Source organism: Podarcis tiliguerta (genome assembly GCF_965153285.1).
Source record: "Podarcis tiliguerta genome assembly, chromosome: 16".
Taxonomy (NCBI): domain Eukaryota; kingdom Metazoa; phylum Chordata; class Lepidosauria; order Squamata; family Lacertidae; genus Podarcis; species Podarcis tiliguerta.
In genome coordinates, this window is record NC_139549.1 from 26015440 (window position 1) to 26037740 (window position 22301).

The window sequence follows — 22301 nt, forward strand, 5'->3', positions numbered from 1 at the left end:
AGGACAGTGGCTTAGATTTCCGAATGTGTGCCCAGATCCAAAAGGTTTGAGGACAGTTCTGATTGCTAGCCAATGTTTCACAGGTGCTGTGCATGCTCAGTCCCTACTGGGCCAATTTGTTTAAAGAGTTTTCTGTTCAAGGTCCCGGCTGTTGATCTCCAACTACTGCAGACTTTGCTGACAGCAACAAAACTATGCATTGCCCAATCTTGGAAATGTAAATAAAAAAAAATCAATTAAAAGAATCAATCACCCATGATTACAGAACAAAACCAGGGAAACAGCCTTATATATAAAGCAAGCACATAATAGAGATAAAAATTACAATAATTACCCATGCCTTTGCTCATGGAATTCTGGAATGACAAAGTAGCAGATGGTATCTTTCCATAGAATGTATATATGATAATTTAATTGTCTGCCACCATGTATTATTTCATAGAATCATAGAAATGTAAAGTTGGTGGGACCCAGCCCGCTGCAATACACCTATTCTTTCCCCTCCCTCCATTATTATTATTATTATTATTATTATTATTATTATTATTATTATTAATACCCCGACCATCTGGCTGGGTTGCCCCAGCCACTCTGGGTGGCTTCCAATACATATATAAAACATAATAAAACATCGAACGTTAATAATAGCAGTCTGATCCAATACAAAAAATGTCACAATAATTTTAAAATAGACAACATGTCAAATAAAGCAACATTCAATAATCCATTGGAATCTAAAAGTAACTATTAAAATTAAATATCAGCAAATGCAGTGGAACCTCGGTTTTCGAACGTAATCTGTTCCGAAAGCCCGTTTGACTTCCGAAACATTTGAAAACCGAGGATCAAAGGGCTGCCTGACCATCTCCTGCCACGTGTCTCAACAGGTGTACTCGGCGTACAAGTTTGCACTCGCGGCCCGCGATGGGAAGCTACCGATGGCCGTCGTCAACATTGGCCCGACCAGGGCAGATTCCTTTGTGACTCTGAAACTGAATTCTCGTTGCGGGGAGCTGCTGCCTCTGATTGTCCTAAAGTGACCCAAATCGACACCCCAGGGGAGCAACCCCTCTCTGGGGTAGGTACGTATCCCCACACTCTTGCAGCCCAGCAGAGTTAGGCCCTCAGTTGGTCATGTCTGGTGCTGGAACCCACTGCCTCCCACTGCCTAGGCAGAACATAGCCTAGCATCCATTGCTGGCCTTTTCCTCCATGAATCCATCCAATGCTTTTTTCAAAAGACTTCCAAGTTGGTGACAGTCATTGCATCCCGTGGCAGTGAGTTCCGTAGTTCTGCCTCACTGATGCACATTTCCTCACTCTGTTCAACCTACACATCAACAGGTGCTAAGATGTGGTCCTCCCGATGTTGCTGGACTCCCATCATCCCTGAGCATTGGCCATGCTGGCTGGGGCTGAAGGGAACTGGAGTACCACACCTGGTGGGCTACCGGTTCTCCATCCCTCATGTACAGGCTTAGTCCAAGCTCAGGTTTTGCTGGAGCAAGTGGCTCACTTGGAGCTCTCCATGGTCCTTCAACTGTGAGGGGTGACAGGATAGCCACCTTCAAATATTTGAAAGGCTGTCACATGGAAGGTCGCGAGAGCTTGCTTCCTGCTGCTCCAAGGGGAGGACCCGAACCGATGGATTCAAATCATAGAACTGTAGAGTTGGAAGGCACCCTAAGGTCATCCAATCCAGCCCCCTGCAATGCAGGAATCACAGCTAAAAAGCCCCTCTCCCATGGCCAATCTACACAAGAGAGAGAATTTTGTCCTCTTCAATCTCTTGCATGCTACATTTGGTTTTATCGCCTGGAAAGGCACTCCCCAGTTTAACAGCACAGTTCAAGATTGCGGCCAAAAAATAACTTTAAAAAAGATAAGAAGCTTTAAACAAAACAGAGCCGAGCAGTTCTGTCCTGTTTCCACTTGCTATTTTTATTTAACCCACTCCACTTGGTTTGCTTAAACCAAGGACTTGTACACTGACCATTAATAATGAATCATATGTTGTAGAAATCATTGCAAATTTATTATGCTATTTTTGCAATGTACAGATGACATTAAAAAAAATAATTGTGGCCACTTTCTGGACAATCTTCAAACATCAAGTTTGCACTCAGGTCCTGCTGGTGGGCTCCCCTTGGGGGCACCTGGTTGGCCACTGTGGGAACAGGATTCTGGACCAGATGGGCCACTGCCCTGCCGCAGCAGCTGGGTTCTCCGTATGTTCTCCTGGAACCTCCAGGTCTAGGGGCAGTCTATCCTGATTCTTGAATTCCTGGGGGCATTTGGTCCCTCTGAGAGCAGGAGGCTGGACTAGACAGGCCACTGGCCTGATGCAGCGAGTTTCTCCTTGTGTCCTTTATGCTGTTTAGCTTTCTTTGCAGCGTCAACCTACCGGGGAGGGGGGGCCACAGACGGACCAGCCTCACCGCTTGCCGTGTTTTTTCTCCTTCCAGGGCCGCTGCCACCAACGCCGCCACATCTTCCCAGAGCTCATCCAGCCCCACGTCCGCTTTCAACACGCCTGTGCTGGCCAAGTTCAGAGGCAGCAAAGATGAGGAGAAGGAAGACAATGAAAACCCGGGTCCTGATTCTCAGCCGACGGGGGCCTAAACAACTTTTTTGTACGGGGAGATGCTGTGTGAATTAAAAAGAAACCTTCAGTTTGTAGTCTGAAAAAAAAGCTGGAGACCTCTGTTTGGGAAACACTAGGATAGGGGAAGGGCTGCAGCTCAGCATAAGGCCGGTGCCTTTTGAAATCTGCTCTAAATGAGAGCCATGAGGACTAGAAACCTACCTCATTTTCAGGGGAAGGGTGCAGCTCAGTGGCAGGCCATCTCTTCTGCATGCAGGAGCTCTTGGGGTTGAATCTCCAGATAGGGCTGATGGACCTGACTTGGTGTAAGGCAGATCGCTATTTAAATCTGCTATTTGTTTAGAACAATGAGGACTAGGATCTTACTTCATTTTTAGGGGAGGGGCACAGCTCAGTGGTAGAGCTTTGCGTGCCGAAGTTCCCAAATTCAGTCCCTGGCATCTCCAGGTAAGCTTGGGAAGGTCCCTTCCCTGAAACCATATGTTGTTTGCTTATGCAAAAAATAAGAACACCATAAAAATTGATGCATATATTAAGGGAAATGTGTATGTGAGTTAGAACAGCACACAAAAATGTGTTTATTAGGTGAGATTTGTACTTAAAACACTGTTGAATATTCAAGAGAGAGAGAGAGATTGAGAAATGCACCGGGAAGCAGCCCCCGATAATTTGCAGCACCGGAACTTGTAGCTTTCCCACTCATATTTCTTTTCATAATCCACTTTCCCCACAAATAATTCTCAGAGGATTTTCTCCAGAATGTAGCTGTTGCTCATGATCTGGTCCACGGCTCCTGGCAGCCAATCTCTGAGGAGCATCAAAGGTTTCGTGAGCCAGTAAGGAAAGAAAACTTCCCTCACCCTCATGACGCCGCCCCTCACGACTGCCTGGGCGCAGAGCTCTTTTGAACTTGGCTTAATGGAGATCTTGCCTTCTACCGACCTCACAGCTGAGTCTGCGGGAAAGAACGCGTAAGGCAAGTCAGTGTGAAAAGGGCACCAGGCACCCCAGGACCTTAGAAGCTGCTGCTGGTCTGTCTGCCTTGCTGCTGCCTACAGGGGCTGACGGTGGCTCTCCAGAGCTGCAGGCTCAGGAGTCTCGCTCAGCCCTTCCTGAAGATGCTTCCGGGGATTACCTGCTCTGCTAGGTTGGCAGGAGCTGGGACTGAGCAACGGGAGCCTATCCCGTCGCGGGGATTTGAACTGCCAGCCTTCTGATCGGCAAGCCCAAGAGGCTCAGTGCCTTAGACCACCACACCACCCACGTCCCATCACGATGTTTAGCTGGTGTTATAAGAAAAAACTGCTCTTTTCCCTTTCTGGGCTATCCTGGAGCCCGTATAGAGTCCTTAAGTGGGTTCCCTATCGGTAGCAGAAAATAGCAGAGGCCAACCAGAGAAGCAAAGTGGCTAGTAAGCCTGATCTTTATTAAACTGTTGCAACAGGGTCCCCACTCACCACACGCAGGAGGGAGGAGGGAACCCTGAACAAGCCCTTATATAGACTTTTGAAATTGGCCACCCTGTTGCCCAAGACCATCCCCCTAAAACAGCATCCATCCATCACAGAAGGAGGTGGTCTCCAGCAGAAATCCTGTTTGCCAGGATACCGAAGAATGGTCACTGATTGCATTACCTGGGACAGTCTGGCCATTCTTTTGTGATGGTTCATGCTTTAGTTCCTGAATCCAGGTCACAAACTAACCCTAAGGTAAAGTTAAAGGTACCCCTGCCCGTACGGGCCAGTCTTGACAGACTCTAGGGTTGTGCGCCCATCTCACTTAAGAGGCCAGGGGCCAGTGCTGTCCGAAGACACTTCCGGGTCACGTGGCCAGCGTGACATCGCTGCTCTGGCGAGCCAGAGCCGCACACGGAAACACCGTTTACCTTCCCGCTAGTAAGCGGTCCCTATTTATCTACTTGCACTTAGGGGTGCTTTCGAACTGCTAGGTTGGCAGGCGCTGGGGCCGAACAACGGGAGCACACCCCGCCGTGGGGATTCGAACCGCCGAACTTTCGATCGGCAAGCCCTAGGCACTGAGCCTTTAACCCACAGCGCCACCCGCATCCCATTTAGTTCCTGAATCCAGGTCACAAACTAACCCTATTCATACACAAATGCACCCTTAAGGCAGGATTTGCAAGCAAAAAGGCAATGGGAAGGCTTTCCCCATTTTCCTTCCTTACTGCACAGGAATATTTGGTCATTGGGAGTGTCAAACTGGCTTCAGGATTGCTCTCCTGTACTATTTCAGACACGTGGTTTATATACGTATGTATGTGTTTGGCTTGCACATTTATGAACATTTTTTTTTACATTTGAGACCTTAGAATTCTTATAACACTGGTGATATATCACGATGTTGGACACTGGATTATCACCCAGCCCTACTAAGCGGCTGCCCTACCTGGGGCTGCTTACCTGTGTCAATGTATCCCAACACGGCAACCGTGATGGGCATGTTGATTTCCCGAAGGCGCAGCTCTGTGCGCAAGGACCTGTAGAATCCTTCCAGCGCAGCTTTGCTGGCGGCATATGGAACGGAGAAAGGGGCTGGAAGGCGGCCTGAGAGAAAACAGGAGCATATTCCTACTTGGAAGGTTGCAGAATCTATTTCTCCAGAAACCAAAGGGGTTAAGGGGATGGAGCGACTGCCCCTCTGAGGGAACGTTGCAGCCTTTGGGACGTTTTAGTTTAGAGGAGAGGCGAGTAAGGGGGCGACATGATATAGGTTTGTACAACTGACATGGAGAAAGCAGTGACAGAAAGGATTTTCTCCCCCTCACATTTTTTTCAGCAGAAGAATGGGGTGTGAGTGCTCTCCAATAAATTAACTAACAGAGGATTGGGAAATTTAGATGCAGGAGCCCTAGAAGGACCTAAGAAGAGCCCTGCTAATCAGGCCAACAGCCCATCTAGTAGCAGTAGTAGTAGTAGTAGTAATAATAATAATAATAATAATAATAATAATAATAATAATAATACATTTATACGCCGTGCATCTGGCTGGGTTTCCCCAGCCACTCTGGGCAGCTCCCAACAGAATTTTTAAAACACGATAAATACATCAAACATTAAAAGCTTCCCTAAACAGGGCTGCCTTCAGATGTCGTCTAAAAGTCAGATAGTTGCTTATTTCCTTGACATCTGATGGGAGGGCGTTCCACAGGGCGGGCGCCACCACCGAGAAGGCCCTATGCCTGGTTCCCTGTAACCTCACTTTTCGCAGGGACAGAACCGCCAGAAGGCCCTTGGCACTGGACCTCAGTGTCTGGGCAGAACGATGGGTGTGGAGTCACTCCTTCAGGTATACTGGGCTGAGGCCGTTTAGGGCATTAAAGGTCAACACCAGCACTTTGAATAGTGCTCAGAGAGTTTGGACCTCCTGAGATCACTTAGACTGGGGGGCCTCCAGTCGCCTGCCCATACCGCATATGGACGATACCACGATGATGTTGCCACGGGACTCTTGCAACATGCTCAGGGCCGACACGGTGACCTGGACGTAGCTGAAGAAGTTGACCGTCATGGAGCTGATCACAGATTCCATGTCTCCTTGGTACGGGCCAAAACCGATTTTTCCACCAACATGATTCAGAACCAGCAGATCAAGCCCCCCTGCAAGGGCAAAGAGCACAGAGACCCTGAGTGGAAGAGAGAGAGCAACAGCCGTGCTTGGAGATGGACCGAGCTCAGCCTCTTCTCATGTTTTCAGGCTGTCCCTGAAAATCAGCCTGTGCCGAGCTCAGTCCTTTCATGATTTAGCTGTGATTCCTTCATTGCGGGGGTTGGGCTAGATGACCCTTGGGGTCCCTCCCAACCTTACAATTCTCTGATACCAGCCTTCGCAAGCCTGGTGCCCTCCCAATGTAGGAACGCAGGAGAAATTTGGTTAGGCTTGCATTAAGACAGCGGTTGCCAAACTTTTTTCTCCCTACCCAATAAAGAGCATTATTCAGAACCATGATCTGCATGAACCAGTAAGGAAGATAGTAACGGAATGACAGTCAAAATGGTAACTACGAATTGCCCATGTATTCAAAACCCACTTCAAACTATTTAGGTTAACCAAGTCAACAAAACTGATGAACGTAATCCGGTGACACCAGCTTTCACAGAATCACAGAGCTGGAAGATACACCCAATCAATGAGAAATTGGAAACAAGTCAAAATCTATTAATCTCAAATGACTGGGGCTGATGGGAGTTGCCGTCCAAATTATCTGGAAGGCCAATCAGGTTGGGAAATGCTGGTCAACCCCCTTCCTTCCTTCCTTCCTTCCTTCCTCCCTCCCTCCCTCCCTCCCTGGCCAGGTTTAATTCAAATCCTTCAAACCTCCTATGGGGAAGGTTCTCAAGAATGGTGGAAGGAGAAAGAATTTGCCCATGTGAAGACCATCAAGTGGAAACTCTTACACATATGGTTCTTAAATGTAAACTATATGATGATCTCCACCAGCAGTTCCTAGATCAACTCTGCATCCCCAAATGGAAACCAGAGTTAGAGGTCATACATTTTCTATTATTGGGGAATAATCAGGAGCTCACCAGGTTAGTGGCTAAATATCTTTATCTGGTTTTTTGTCATCAAAACACATTGCAGACGTCTGATCTCCTTGGAGACCTAAAGACGTAATGCTAGACTGCTTTGCCTCTTTCGTTTGACAAATGTTTTGTGTCACTGGGAAGGTGGTAATTCTGTATTCATTTGCTATGGATGTTTGTATGTGATGCCAATGAAAGGTTTGATGATGATGATTTACCATCCTTCATCAAAAGATCTCTGGGCTGATCTTTGCCAAGATGCAGGCAGACAAGGCCAATGGCTGAGGGGTCCCAGGGCACAAGCCGTGTTCCCCTCAAGACGAAAGGGTCAAGGAGCCCTTTGCCTGCGCCTCAGGTAGCTTGTGTGGCAGCCTTTTGGGAACTGGAAGAACAGTTGCCACCCCTCCAAGACTGGCTAGACTGGCCTTCCATCTTTACCCAAGACGTTCTTGGTTTCTTCCACAACATTCCGGGCAGAAGCCAAGTCACTCATATCTGAAACGACGTACGAAGCAGAGGCGGCTCCCAGTTTCAGACAATTCTGGACTACCTGGAGGATACAAATAAATGGAAAACGAGTGAGGTCCCAACTAAAGAAGATTGGCAACTTAAACTGATGGAATATGTGCAGCTTGCAGACTTAACTTATAGAATAAGAGAACAAGAAGAGTATATGTTTAAAGAAGAGTGGGTAATGTTTATTGAATACATGGGTGAAAATTGTGTACACTTGAAAAGGTTGGCAGCTTTAAGATAAATTCAACAGTGTAAATAAGTTTTGATGGATGTAAAAATGGAATATTGGATGGCTTAGTTTATGTGAAATATGCAGGGATCTATGGCATGCAAACTGAACCATGGAAAGAGAAGAAGGGAAGACATTGATATTTTAAGGTTGTTTAAATGAATATTCTAAATTGTAAAATTAAAAAAACTTAATAAAAATTATGCAAAAAGAGAAAACAGATAAAAATAAAGAGGGAACTTAAAAATGGTTTCTAAGAGGTTTTGAAGTATAAAATCCATTGTAAAATACTACAACGCACAATAAAACAATCCTATTTGAGCAGTAAAAAACAGCCACAAAATTTATTATACAGTGAGCCAGTTTAAAAGCACCATAATTTTTAAAAATCAAAATAAAAACAGTTGGATCAGGAAGTTCAAGTTCAGGGGAATGTTCATCGGAAACAAGTGTGTCTTTAAAAACCAGTAGAATAGCAGTAGTGATGGTGAGTCATAAAATCACAGAATTATAGAGTTGGAAGAGACCCAAGTGTCATCTAGTTCAATGCATGAGAGCAAGGAGGGCGTTCCATAATGCCGGTGCCATCAGGGAAAAAGCCTCCATGTTCCCACAAGCCAATGGTCACCATCAGGGCATGGCTAAACTAAACCGGTTTCCATTATGGAACAACGGATTCTTGTGGGAGGGGAGCTTGGTCAAAAGGAGGGCCAGATGAGGAAGGAAGAGATGGGGGGGGTATTTTTGAGAGGGGAGGGGAGGCTAAGGGTTGCAGCCAAACTAAGACTATTGGAATCAAGGAACCTGAGATTAACTACATTGGGGTCAAGGGATTAACAGTTTACCTTCTGGAGGCGTGTCGCATTCCGCGCTGTCAGCATCAAATGGGCCCCCATCCAGGCGAACTCATAGGCCATTTGTTCCCCTATCCCTGTGCTTGACCCCGTCACCAGGACCCGTTTCCCTCGCACCATTTCTGGAGAGAGAGGAGGAGATGGTCAACACCAGCCGCCCGCGATCCAGAATGTTTTGCACTGAAGTTTGTAAGAACGGAAACGTAAGGCTAGAAGGAGAGTCTGGCCAAAGGGGTCCCCATGCAGTCACAGAATCATAGAGTTGGAAAAGACCCTTAGGGTCATCTAGTCCAGGCATCCCCAAACTCGGCCCTCCAGATGTTTTGGGACTACAACTCCCATCATCCCTAGCTAACAGGACCAGTGGTCAGGGATGATGGGAATTGTAGTCCCAAAACATCTGGAGGGCTGAGATTGGGGATGCCTGATCTAGTCCAACCCCCTACAATGCTGGGATATGCAGCTGTCCTCATACGGGGATCGAACCTGCAGCCTTGGTATTATCAGCCAACTGAGCTATCCAAACTATCCTGTTCTCGCAGTGGCCGACTAAATGCCCCAAAGGGAAGCCCACAAGCAGGATCTGAGCGCAGCAGCATTCTCCCATCCGGTGGCTTCCAGCAATGGGGATTTAGAAGTATTACTGCCTCCTCCCTAGTAATTGATTTTATTTCACAAGATCAATATACGGCTGGATTGTAACAGAATGTCGACACCATTACGAAACAACAAAGTTGATGAAAGCAATTCTTTAAAACGTTCAAAAATTAAATCAGAATAAATGATCATTACCCCAGAGTCTCAGGGGTGGTGGCAGCCCAAGGGAGGGTCTTTTCTGTGGTGGCCTCTAAGCTGCAGAACTCCCACTTCACAGAGATGCACTTTCGTTATACAGCTTTCAGCAAATGCTAAAGACGCACCTCTTTCCCCTGGCACCTGTGTCTTTAGGATCCACCTTTCCCCCCAGTGATTGTTAATAAAACTGTTTTTAAAGTTGTGTTTTGTTGTAACCCGCTCTGGAACCTTAGGGTGAAGGGAGAGTTAACAACAACAACAACAACAACAACAACAACAACAACTCTTGAGAGTCCTATGGACTGCAAGAAGATCAAACCTATCCATTCTTAAGGAAATCAGCCCTGAGTGCTCACTGGAAGGACAGATCCTGAAGCTGAAGCTCCAATACTTTGGCCACCTCATGAGAAGAGAAGACTCCCTGGAAAAGACCCTGATGTTGGGAAAGACGGAGGGCACAAGGAGAAGGGGACGACAGAGGACAAGATGGTTGGACAGTGTTCCTGAAGCTACCAGCATGAGTTTGACCAAACTGCGGGAGGCAGTGGAAGACAGGAGTGCTTGGCGTGCTCTGGCCCATGGGGTCACGAAGAGTCGGACACGACTAAACGACTAAACAACAACAAAAGTTGCGTTTTGTTGTAACCCGCTCTGGAACCTTAGGATGAAGGGAGAATTAAATAAATAATAATAATAATAATAATAATAATAATAATAATAATAATTTAAAACACTAATGTAAAGCATGGGCCAGGTTCTATGCATCTGGATAGGGTAATCTAAACAAAAAAAGTTTTTAGCAAGTGCCAACTACAGACCCTCCAAGCTTCCCTATTTTCCAGGGACAATCCCATATTTACAGAAGCTCTCCCAGTTTCTGATCTGATCCCTGAATGTCCCGCTTTTCCTTAGGACTTCCCTATTTTCTTTGGAGAAATGTTGGAGGGTAGTGATCCGACCCCCGAGCCATCTGAAGGTAGCCCTGTGCAGGGAAGGTTTTCAATATTTTATTATATTTTCATATATGTTGGAAGCTGGGTGCGTGAGGTATAAATAGTAACTTCTTTGTTGTTGTTGTTGTTGTTGTTGTTGTTGTTGTTGTTGTTGTTATGGAACAGGTGGTCCCTATTTTCATCGGATAAATGTTGGAGAGTATGCAACAAGAGCAGAGCAAAGGTGCTTGTCTGGTGTCGCTAGCTATGTGCAAACATCCCTGAGAACGGCAGAGGCATTTATGTGCAAGAGAGGATCAAGGCCACAATTCAGAAGAGGCAACCCTTCTCCCTTGGCTTACCTTCGGAGAAGCTTTCCCAGGTATAGGCATAGTAAACGAGGACAGCGATGAGGACAGGCGCGACAATCTTGAACATCGCCATGGTTGTCTCTGCAGCCAATCATTAACCTCGACTATCTGGACTTGTTTGGCGAGGTTCAGAAATCCACCCTTTGACCTGTGGCCACCCAAAGCCTTTCCCAGAAATAAACAACTATCAGAATAATAATAATAATAATAACAATAATAAAAATAATAATAATAATGTATTATTTATAGCCTGCCCATCTGGCTGGGTTTCCCCAGCCACTCTGGGCAGCTCCCAACAGAATATTAAAAACAATAAAACATCAGACGTTCAAACTTCCCGAAACAGGGCTGCCTTCAGATGTCTTCTAAAAGTCAGATAGTTGTTTATTTCCTTGACATCTGATGGGAGGGCGTTCCACAGGGCGGGTGCCACTACTGAGAAGGCCCTCTGCCTGGTTCCCTGTAACCTCACATCTAGCAGGGAGGGAACTGCCAGAAGACCCTCGGAGGTGGACCTCAGCGTCCGGGCTGAACGATGGGGTGGAGACACTCCTTCAGGTATACTGGGCTGAGACCATTTAGGGCTTTAAAGGTCAGCACCAACACTTTGAATTGTGCTCAAAAATGTACTGGGAGCCAATGTAGATCTTTCGGGACTGGTGTTCCATGTTCTCGGCGGCCACTCCCAGTCGCCATTCTAGCTGCGGCATTCTGTATTAATTGTAGTTTCCGGGTCACCTTCAAAAGTAGCCCCACATAGAGCACATACTGGAACACACCCAGTATGGAATCCCAGACAGTCACTGCCAGTCAGTATAGACAATACTGAGCTAAGTCTCACTCACCATAAGGCAGTTTCTTATGCTCTCCCGATCTTCCAAATAGGGCTTCAGTTCTGCAGGGATGCAGAGCGAGAGGGAGAGATTTGGGACAAGTGCAAGGAGGACATTGCATCTGTCTTCTGACAACCTTCCTGAGGTTTTGTAATACAACCCCCATCAGCCCCCAGCAGACACTGAAGTCCAGGAAATCAAGATGACACAGGATGGATGAAGGCTGAGTTACAGGTTGGGTGCTGTCCCCCTACACAGTGGATGGCGCTGTGGTCTAAGCCACTGAGCCTCTTGGGCTTGCCAATCAGAAGGTCGGAGGTTTGAATCCCCGTGATGGGGTGAGTACCCGTTGCTCTGTCCCAGCTCCTGCCAACCTAACAGTTTGAAAGCACGCCAGTGCAAGTAGATAAATAGGTACCGCTGCCGCAGGAAGGTATTATTATTATTATTATTATTATTAATTGAATTTATATACTACCCTATACCCGGGGATCTCAGGGCAGTTCACAGAATAAAATCAAGATATAAAACCACTAGATAAATAATAATAATAATAATAATAATAATAATAATAATCCCAATAGCCCCCCCTCCTCACAAAACATATTTTAAAAGGGCATAGAATGTAAATCATATCAACCAAAGGGCTGGTTAAAAAGGAATGTTTTTGCCTGACACCTAAGGGTGGCTAATGAAGGCGCCAGACGAACTTCCCTGGGGAGAGAATTCCAAAGACAGGGAGCCACTGCAGAGAAGGCCCGTTCTCGTGTTGCCACCCTCCGCACCTCTCAAGGAGGAGGCACATGAAGAAGGGCCTCCGAAGATGATCTCAGGGTCCAGGTAGGTTTATATGGAAAGAGGCAGTCCTTGAGGTCTTGTGGTCCTGAGCTAGTTAACAGTAGATACTTTCAAGTTACGTCTTGCTATTTAAATGGTCTCATATCTGTGTGAACCTTCCTGAGTTCTTAAAGAGGGAGTGGAGAGGAAGGTTTATTTCACTGTCCTGTATAGGTCAGAGGGTGCAACATTTATATATTAAATGACATTTGTAGACTGCTAAAGATTTTTATTTTTACAATACTGAAGTGGTGTACAGAAAATTGAAATCTGCAATAAAACCATCAATAGCAAACCACTAAACTCATCATTATAAAATACATTCTAAGCCACAATGTAGCTCAGGGGGTACAGCATCTACGTTGCATGAAGAATGTCCCGGGTTTCAAGTTGGGCTTAGAAAAACTCTGCCTGAAACCCTGGAGAGCTGCTGCCAGTCGGTGTAGACAGTACAGAGCTAGACAGATCAATGATAGCTTCCTATGTTCCTAAAGGAACACAGTCCAGCTTTAAAAACTGTGGAAAGCCAAAGCAAAAGAGGTTGCCTTTAAGAGAGGTCTAAACCGGCTGTGGGATGCAGGTGGCGCTGTGGGTTAAACCACAGAGCCTAGGACTAGCCAATCAGAAGGTCGGCAGTTTGAATCCCAGCGATGGTGTGAGCTCCCATTGTTCGGTCCCAGCTCCTGCTCACCTAGCAGTTTGAAAGCACGTCAAAGTGCAAGTAGATAAATAGGTACCACTCCGGCAGGAAGGTAAACAGCGATTCCGTGCGCTGCTCTGGTTCACCAGAAGCGGCTTAGTCCTGGTGGCCACATGACCCGGAAGCTGTCTGTGGACAAACACCAGCTCCCTTGGCCAGTAAAGAGAGATGAGCATGCAACCCCAGAGTCGTCCACGGCTGGACTTAATGGTCAGGGGTCCCTTTACCTTTTGAAACAGGTGATGGAGGAGACTTCTCAACAACAACAAAAAGGAAAGCGAGTGTACCCTACACACTTTCCAGCTTTCTGTGGGGATTAAGTGAGGAGGAGGAGGAGGAGGAGGAGAACCATGAGGGCCACCTTGAGCTCCTCACAGGAGAAGGTGGGGTACAAATGCAATCTGTTATGTACTGACGTTCTCACCCTGGACCAGCAGAGGGATACTGTAGATAGTTTTCACTCAGGTCCACATATGCAAATAAGGGATTGAAAGTGACATTTGGTGATTGGATAGTTACAGAAAGTTGTTACAGTTGTGTTGTAGTGGAGCTCTATATAAGCAGGCTGGCTGAACCCTTCACTTCAGTTCTGTTCTGGCCAGTGAATAAACAAGAGCTGTTTGAAGAATCGCTGTGTCACCTGATATATTCACCCACAACTTAACACAATAATAAAAAGTCCCCAATGAGTTGAGAGTAGTGGGCCAATAGCTCATTAGCACCAACAGACTCGCCTCCACAGCATTTGGGAGGTTTGCTGCTGACAGTAACACCCACCCACATCCAAAAGCCTTTCCCTGCTTCACACTGTGCTGGTCTGGAGGCGAGCACTCCTCCTGCGGGAACTTAGTTCCCTCTGCCTCTCTGCCCTGAGCCTCTGTAGCTCAGGAGAGGCTGAAGGGTTATCAGACCCAGAGGCAACCTCAGCTTCCTCTGACGGGGCTGAGAGTGGAGCACCTGCAGGCAATGGGTCCTCCATCACCTCAGGAGCCAGAGCAGACTCAGCTGGTGTCTGCTCCTGAGGATCCAACACAGGTGAGGACCCTTCAGGCTCAAGCCCCAGCCCCGGCTCAGCTGGTTCTGGAGGCGGGGAATCCTGTGCAGGCTGGGATCTCTCTGGTTCAGCATCCGAGTCTGAATCCCAGGCCACCACACACACTTTGTGCCACTGTGAACTCACACCTGAGCCTGCAGAGAGGGGAGTGTGACACATGCCATGATATGATGGATTCCAACCACACAGGTTTTTTAAGGTGCTGATCGCTTGAGGAGGCGAAGGATGTTTCTTTCACAAGTTGAGACTTCGCAGCTGGTTGCAAAAGGTGCTGGAGCCGAGAGGTGGAGCTGTGTGCCCAAGGCTAGGAGAAATTGCACAATTTGAAGCAGGGAAAGGCTTTGGGTGGCCACAGGACAAAGGGTGGATTTCTGAACCTCGCCAAACAAGTCCAGTTAGTCGAAGTTAATGATTGGCTGCAGAGACAACCATGGCGGTGCTCAAGATCGTCGCGCCTGTCCTCATCGCTGTCCTCGTTTACTATGCCTATACCTGGGAAAGCTTCTCCGAAGGTAAGCCAAGGGAGAAGGGTTGACTTTTCTGAATTGTGGCCTTGATCCTCTCTTGCACATAAATGCCTCTGCCATTTGCACATAGCATGTTTTTGGGGATGTTTGCACATAGCATGCTAGCGACACCAGACAAGCACCTTTGCTCTGCTCTTGTTGCATACCCTCCAACATTTATCCGATGAAAATAGGGACCACCTGTTCCATAATAATAATAATAATGATAACAACAACAAAGAAGTTACTATTTATACCTCACCCACCCAGCTTCCAACAGATATGAAAATATCATAAAACATTGAAAAATTTCCCTATACAGGGCTATCTTCAGATGGCTGGGGGTCAGATCACTACCCTCCAACATTTCTCCAAAGAAAATAGGGAAGTCCTAAGGAAAAGCGGGACATTCAGGGATCAGATCAGAAACCGGGAGAGCTTCTGTAAATATGGGATTGTCCCTGGAAAATAGGGAAGCTTGGAGGGTCTGTTGTTGGTACTTGCTAAAAACCTTTTTTGTTTATACTACCCTATCCAGATGCATAGAACCTGGCCCATGTTTTACATTAGTGTTTATTATTATTATTATTATTATTATTATTATTATTATTATTATATAACAATAATAATAATAAATTATTAACTCTCCCTTCACTCTAAGGTTCCAGAGTGGGTTACAACAAAAGATTACTTTAAAAACAGTTTAAAACAATTTACAATCACTGTGGGAAAAGGTGGATCCTAAAGACACAGGTGCCAGGGGAAAGTGCATCTCTGTGAAGTGGGAGTTCTGCAGCTTAGAGGCCACCGCAGAAAAGACCCTCCCTTGGGCTGCCACCACCCCTGAGACTCTGGGGTAATGATCATTTATTCTGATTTAATATTTGAATGTTTTAAAGAATTGCTTTCATCAACTTTGTTGTTTCGTAATGGTGTCGACATTCTGCTACAATCCAGCCGTATATTGATCTTGTGAAATGAAATCAATTACTAGGGAGGAGGCAATAATACTTCTAAATCCCCTTTGCTGGAAGCCACCGGACGGGAGAATGCTGCTGCGCTCAGATCCTGCTTGTGGGCTTTCCTTTGGGGCATTTAGTCATCCACTGCGAGAACAGGATAGTTTGGATAGCTCAGTTGGCTAGAGCATGGCGCTGATAATACCAAGGCTGCAGGTTTGATCCCCGTATGAGGACAGCTGCGTATCCCAGCATTGTAGGGGGTTGGACTAGATCAGGCATCCCCAATCTCGGCCCTCCAGATGTTTGGGGACTACAATTCCCATCATCCCTGACCACTGTTCCTGTTAGCTAGGGATGATGGGAGTTGTAGTCCCAAAACATCTGGAGGGCTGAGTTTGGCGATGCCTGGACTAGATGACCCTAAGGGTCTTTTCCATGTGACTGCATGGGGGCCCCTTTGACCAGACTCTCCTCCTATCCTTACATTTCCGTTCTTACAAACTTCAGTGCAAAACATTCTGGATCGCGGGCGGCTGGTGTTGACCATCTCCTCCTCTCTCTCCAGAAATGGTGCGAGGGAAACGGGTCCTGGTGACGGGGTCAAGCACAGGGATAGGGGAACAAATGGCCTATGAGTTCGCCTGGATGGGGGCCCATTTGATGCTGACAGCGCGGAACGCGACACGCCTCCAGAAGGTAAACTGTTAATCCCTTGACCCCAGTGTAGTTTATCTCAGGTTCCTTGATTCCAATAGTCTTAGTTTGGCTATAACCATTAGCCTCACCTCCCTTCTCAAAAATACCCCCCTCAACTCTTCCTTCCTCATCTGGCCCTCCTTCTGACCAAGCTCCCCTCCCACAAGAATCTGTTGTTCAATAATGGAAACCGGTTTAGTTTAGCCATGCCCTGATGGTGACCATTGGCCTGTGGGAACATGGAGGCTTTTTCCCTGATGGCACCGGCATTATGGAACGCCCTCCTTGCTCTAAGGCGTTGGACTAGATGACACTTGGGGTCTCTTCCAACTCTATAATTCTGTGATTTTATGACTCACCATCACTACTGCTATTCTACTGGTTTTTAAAGACACACTTGTTTCCGATGAACATTCCCCTGAACTTGAACTTCCTGATCCAACTGTTTTTATTTTGATTTTTTAAAATTATGGTGCTTTTAAACTGGCTCGCTGTATAATACATTTTGTGGCTGTTTTTTACTGCTCAGATAGGATTGTTTTATTGTGCGTTGTAGTATTTTACAATGGATTTTATACTTGAAAACCGCTTAGAAGCCATTTTTAAGTTCCCTATTTATTTTTATTTGTTTTCTCTTTTTTGCATAATTTTTATTAAGTTTTTTTTTAATTTTACAATTTAGAATATTCATTTAAACAACCTTAAAATATCAATGACTTCCCTTCTTCTCTTTCCATGGTTCAGTTTGCATGCCATAGATCCCTGCATATTTCACATAAACTAAGCCATCCAGTACAGTGGTACCTTGGGTTAAGAACTTAATTCATTCCGGAGGTCCGTTCTTAACCTGAAACTGTTCTTAACCTGAGACACCACTTTAGCTAATGAGGACTTCCGCTGCCACTGCGCTGCCGGATCACGATTTCTGTTTTCATCATGAAGCAAAGTTCTTAACCCGAGGTACTATTTCTGGGTTAGCGGAGTCTGTAACCTGAAGCGTCTGTAACCCGAGGTACCACTGTATTCCGTTTTTACAGCCATCAAAACTTATTTACAGTGTTGAATTTATCTTAAAGCTGCCAACCTTTTCAAGTGTATTGAGTAATTCACTTAATAATTCAATAAACATTACCCAATCTTCTTTAAACATATACTCTTCTTGTTCTCTTATTCTATAAGTTAAGTCTGCAAGCTGCACATATTCCATCAGTTTAAGTTGCCAGTCTTCTTTAGTTGGGACCTCGCTCGTTTTCCATTTATTTGTTTCCTCCAGGTAGTCCAGAATTGTCTGAAACTAGGAGCCGCCTCTGCTTCGTACGTCGTTTCAGATATGAGTGACTTGGCTTCTGCCCGGAATGTTGTGGAAGAAACCAAGAACGTCTTGGGTAAAGATGGAAGGCCAGTCTCTAGCCAGTCTTGGAGGGGTGGCAGCTGTTCTTCCAGTTCCCAAAAGGCTGCCACACAAGCTACCTGAGGAGCAGGCAAAGGGCTCCTTGACCCTTTCATCTTGAAGGGAACAGCTCCAAAGGCATTATGCCCTTCTGCCCTGGGACACCACAGCTATTGGCCTTGTCTGCCTGCATCTTGGCAAAGATCTGCCCAGAGATCTTTTGATGAAGGATGGTATATCATCATCATCATCAAACCTTTCATTGGCATCACATACAAACATCCATAGCAAATGAATACAGAATTACCACCTTCCCAGTGACACAAAACATTTGTCAAATGAAAGAGGCAAAGCAGTCTAGCATTACATCTCTAGGTCTCCAGGGAGATCAGACGTCTGCAATGTGTTTCGACGGCAAAAAACCAGTTAAAGATATTTAGCCACTAACCTGGTGAGCTGCTGATTATTCCCCAATAATAGAAAATGTATGACCTCTAACTCTGGTTTCCATTTGGGGATGCAGAGTTGATCTAGGAACTGCTGGTGGAGATCAACATAGAGTTTACATTTATGAACCATATGTGTAAGAGTTTCCACTTGATGGTCTTCACATGGGCAAATTCTTTCTCCTTCCACCATTCCTGAGAACCTTCCCCATAGGAGGTTTGAAGAATTTGAATTAAACCTGGCCAGGGAGGGAGGGAGGGAGAGAAGGAAGGAAGGAAGGAAGGAAGGAAGGGGGTTGACCAGCATTTCCCAACCTGATTGGCCTTCCAGATAATTTGGATGGCAACTCCCATCAGCCCCAGTCATTTGAGATTAATAGAGTTAGACTTGTTTCCAATTTCTCATTGATTAGGTGTATCTTCCAGCTCTGTGATTCTGTGAAAGCTGGTGTCACCGGATTACGTTCATCAGTTTTGTTGACTTGGTTAACCTAAATAGTTTGAAGTGGGTTTTGAATACATGGGCAATTCGTAGTTACCATTTTGACTGTCATTCTGTTACTATCTTCCTTACTGGTTCATGCAGATAATGGTTCTGAATAATGCTCTTTATTGGGTGGGGAGAAAAAAGTTTGGCAACCGCTGTCTTAATGCAAGCCTAACCAAATTTCTCCTGCGTTCCTACATTGGGAGGGCACCAGGCTTGCGAAGGCTGGTATCATAGAATAGTAAGGTTGTGAGGGACCCCAAGGGTCATCTAGTCCAACCCCCACAACAAAGGAACCGCAGCTAAATCATGAAAGGACTGAGCTCGGCACCGGCTGGTTTTCAGGGGTAGCCTATATGTTGACATGAGAAGAGGCTGAGCTCCGTCCATCTCCTAAGATGGTTGTTGCTCTCTCTCTTCCACTCAGGGTCTCTGTGCTCTTTTCCCCTGCAGGGGGGCTTGATCTGCTGGTTCTGAATCATGTCGGTGGAAAAATCCGTTTTGGCCCGTACCAAGGAGACATGGAATCTGTGATCAGCTCCATGACGGTCAACTTCTTCAGCTACGTCCAGGTCACCGTGTCGGCCCTGAGCATGTTGCAAGAGTCCCGTGGCAACATCATCGTGGTATCGTCCATAAGCGGTATGGGCAGGCGACTGGAGGCCCCCCAGCCTAAGTGATCTCAGGAGGTCCAAACTCTCTGAGCACAATTCAAAGTGCTGGTGCTGACCTTTAAAGCCCTAAACGGCCTCAGCCCAGTATACCTGAAGGAGCCTCTCCACCCCCATCGTTCTGCCCAGACACAGAGCTCCAGTTCTGAGGGCCTTCTGGTGGTTCCCTCAGTGTGAGAGGTGAGGTTACAGGGAACCAGGCAGAGGGCCTTCTCGGTAGTGGTGTCCGCCCTGTGGAACACCCTCCCATCAGATGTCAAGGAAATAAACAACTATCTGACTTTTAGACGACATCTGAAGGCACCCCTGTTTAGGGAAGCTTTTAATGTTTGATGTATTTATCGTGTTTTAAAAATTCTGTTGGGAGCTGCCCTGAGTGGCTGGGGAAACCCAGCCAGATACACGGCGTATAAATGTATTATTATTATTATTATTATTATTACTACTACTACTACTACTACCACCACCACTAGACGGGCTGTTGGCCTGATTCAGCAGGGCTCTTCTTAGGTCCTTCTAGGGCTCCTGCATCTAAATTTCCCAATCCTCTGTTAGTTAATTTATTGGAGAGCACTCACACCCCATTCTTCTGCTGAAAAAAACGTGAGGGGGAGAAAATCCTTTCTGTCACCACTTTCTCCATGTCAGTTGTACAAACCAATATCATGTCGCCCCCTTACTCGCCTCTCCTCTAAACTAGAAAGTCCCAAAGGCTGCAACGTTCCCTCAGAGGGGCAGTCGCTCCATCCCCTTAATCCCTTTGGTTCCTGGAGAAATACGATTCTGCAACCTTCCAAGTAGGAATATGCTCCTGTTTTCTCTCAGGCCGCCTTCCCTCACCTTTCTCCGTTCCATATGCCGCCAGCAAAGCTGCGCTGGAAGGATTCTACAGCTCCTTGCGGACAGAGCTGCGCCTTCGGGAAATCCACATGCCCATCACGGTTGCCGTGTTGGGGTACATTGACACAGGTAAGCAGCCCCAGGTAGGGCAGCCGCTTAGTAGGGCTGGGTGATAATCCAGTGTCCAACATCGTGATATATCACCAGTGTTGTAAGAATTCTAAGGTCTCAAATGTCAAAAAAAAGGTTCATAAATGTACAAGGCAAACACATACATACGTATATAAACCACGTGTCTGAAATAGTACAGGAGAGCAATCCTGAAGCCAGTTTGACACTCCCAATGACCAAATATTCCTCTGCAGTAAGGGAGGAAAATGGGGAAAGCCTTCCCATTGTCTTTTTGCTTGCAAATCCTGTCTTAAGGGTGCATTTGTGTATGAATAGGGTTAGTTTGTGACCTGGATTCAGGAACTAAAGCATGAACCATCACAAAAGAATGGCCAGACTGCCCCAGGTGATGCAATCAGTGACCATTCTCAGGTATCCTGGCAGACAGGATTTCTGCTGTAGACTGCCTACTTCTGTGATGGATGGATGCTGTTTTAGGGGGATGGTCTTGGGCAACAGGGTGGCCAATTTCAAAAGCCTATACAATGGTACCTCTAGATGCGAACGGGATCCGTTCCGGAGCCCCGTTCGCATCTACAAGCAAATGTAACCAGCGATGGCACGTCTGCGCATGCACACGTCGCTTTTTGCCGCTTCTGCGCATGCACATGACGTCATTTTGAGCATCTGCGCATGCACAAGCGGCGAAACCTGGAAGTAACGCACTCTGTTACTTCCGGGTTGCCGCGGAGCGCAACTTGAACGCGCTCATCCCGAAGCACATTCAACCCGAGGTATGACTGTATAAGGGTTTGCGCACCATTGTTCAGGCTTCTCCTCCCTCCTGGGCGTGGTGGGTGGGGACCCTGTTGCAACAGTTCCTTGAATAAAGATCAGGCTTACTAGTGGCTTTGCTTCTCAATATTCTCTGGTTGGCCTCTGCTATTTTCTCCTACCGATAGGGAACCCACTTAAGGACTCTGTACGGGCTCCTGGATACCCCATAAACGGAGCAGTTTTTTCTTATAACACCAGCTAAACATCGTGATATACAGGCGGGAACATTCCCAGCCCTACCGGAAGATGCTGCTGTGGAGTTGCACTTCAGACCTTCTCCATGCAAGGGAGATTCTCTGCCACCAAATCATAACCTTTCCCCTAAAACTAAATCAAGGTTGTAGTCCTCTCTTTTGGGGGGGAACCATAAGGACTAGAATCAGCAGCAGCAAGGTAGACAGACCAGCAGCAGCTTCCTAGAGTGCCTGGTGCCCTTTCCACACTGACTTGCCTTCCGTACACTTTTCCGCAGACACAGCTGTGAGGTCAGTAGAAGGCAAGATGTCCCTGAAGGCAAGTTCGAAAGAGCTCTGCGCCCAGGCCATCGTGAGGGGCGGCGTCATGAGGGTGAGGGAAGTTTTCTTTCCTTACTGGCTCACGAAACCTGTGCTGCTCCTCAGAGATTGGCTGCCAGGAGTCGTGGACCAGATTATTGGCAACAGCTACAATCTGGAGAAAATCCTCTGAGAATTATTTGTGGGATGAACGGAAAAGCTACGAGTTCCGGTGCTGCAAATTATCAGGGGCTGCTTCCCGGTGCATTTCTCAATCTCTCTCTCTTGAATATCCAACAGTATTTTAAGTGCAAATCTCACCTAATAAACACATTTTTGTGTGCTGTTCTAACTCACATACACATTTCCCTTAATATATGCATCAATTTTTATGGTGTTCTTATTTTTTGCATAACCAAACAACATATGGTTTCAGGGAAGGGACCTTCCCAAGCTTACCTGGAGATGCCAGGGACTGAACTTACGGTAACTTCAGCGCGCAAAGCTCTACCACTGAGCTGCGCCCCTCCCCTAAAAACGAAGTAAGATCCTAGTCCTCATTGTTCTAAACAAATAGCAGATTTAAATAGG

General features: G+C 46.5%; 3 protein-coding genes and 1 long non-coding RNA gene across 5 annotated transcripts in view; 2 read left to right on the plus strand and 2 right to left on the minus strand.

Moving 5' to 3' along the window:
* Positions 1–7948, plus strand: part of SIRT4 (sirtuin 4) — a 14767-nt gene extending 6819 nt beyond the window's left edge. Inside the window, exons 4-6 of one of the 2 annotated variants that reach the window (XM_083417925.1) lie at positions 888–1078; positions 2466–4295; positions 4694–7948. In XM_083417925.1, the coding sequence (XP_083274051.1) occupies positions 888–1040 (153 nt within the window). In that variant the 3' untranslated portion in view covers positions 1041–1078; positions 2466–4295; positions 4694–7948. Of the gene's footprint in view, positions 1–887; positions 1083–2465; positions 4296–4693 lie in introns of both variants that reach the window. The other variant, XM_083417924.1, reaches the window with a different exon arrangement.
* On the minus strand, positions 3138–10997 carry LOC310666678 (hydroxysteroid 11-beta-dehydrogenase 1-like protein B). The gene is made up of 6 exons (XM_083417929.1): positions 10838–10997; positions 8740–8870; positions 7588–7699; positions 6034–6222; positions 5026–5169; positions 3138–3560 (listed from the first exon to the last, which is right to left on the minus strand). The coding sequence occupies exons 1-6, from the start codon at positions 10917–10919 to the stop codon at positions 3346–3348; spliced, it is 873 nt and encodes a 290-aa protein (XP_083274055.1). The 5' UTR covers positions 10920–10997; the 3' UTR covers positions 3138–3345.
* A 3516-nt stretch (positions 10998–14513) lies between these two features.
* LOC310666677 (hydroxysteroid 11-beta-dehydrogenase 1-like protein A) lies at positions 14514–22066 on the plus strand. Its single transcript, XM_083417928.1, has 6 exons — positions 14514–14782; positions 16304–16434; positions 17708–17819; positions 19211–19399; positions 20254–20397; positions 21689–22066. The coding sequence occupies exons 1-6, from the start codon at positions 14701–14703 to the stop codon at positions 21901–21903; spliced, it is 873 nt and encodes a 290-aa protein (XP_083274054.1). The 5' UTR covers positions 14514–14700; the 3' UTR covers positions 21904–22066.
* On the minus strand, positions 18066–20247 carry LOC310666751. The gene is made up of 2 exons (XR_014506007.1): positions 19904–20247; positions 18066–19873 (listed from the first exon to the last, which is right to left on the minus strand). It is a non-coding gene; the product is annotated as an uncharacterized lncRNA (long non-coding RNA).
* Positions 22067–22301: the final 235 nt, after the last annotated feature.

Bases quoted from the DNA above. Each gene is read 5' to 3' on its own strand.
- LOC310666678 (XM_083417929.1), bottom strand. From the start codon at position 10,919: ATGGCGATGTTCAAGATTGTCGCGCCTGTCCTCATCGCTGTCCTCGTT. The intron at 8,871-10,837 runs GTAAGCCAAGGG...CTCTCTCTCCAG, and splicing joins CTGGGAAAGCTTCTCCGAAG to AAATGGTGCGAGGGAAACGG. The intron at 5,170-6,033 runs GTATGGGCAGGC...GTTTTCTCTCAG, and splicing joins CGTGGTATCGTCCATATGCG to GCCGCCTTCCAGCCCCTTTC.
- LOC310666677 (XM_083417928.1), top strand. From the start codon at position 14,701: ATGGCGGTGCTCAAGATCGTCGCGCCTGTCCTCATCGCTGTCCTCGTT. The intron at 14,783-16,303 runs GTAAGCCAAGGG...CTCTCTCTCCAG, and splicing joins CTGGGAAAGCTTCTCCGAAG to AAATGGTGCGAGGGAAACGG. The intron at 20,398-21,688 runs GTAAGCAGCCCC...ACTTTTCCGCAG, and splicing joins GTTGGGGTACATTGACACAG to ACACAGCTGTGAGGTCAGTA.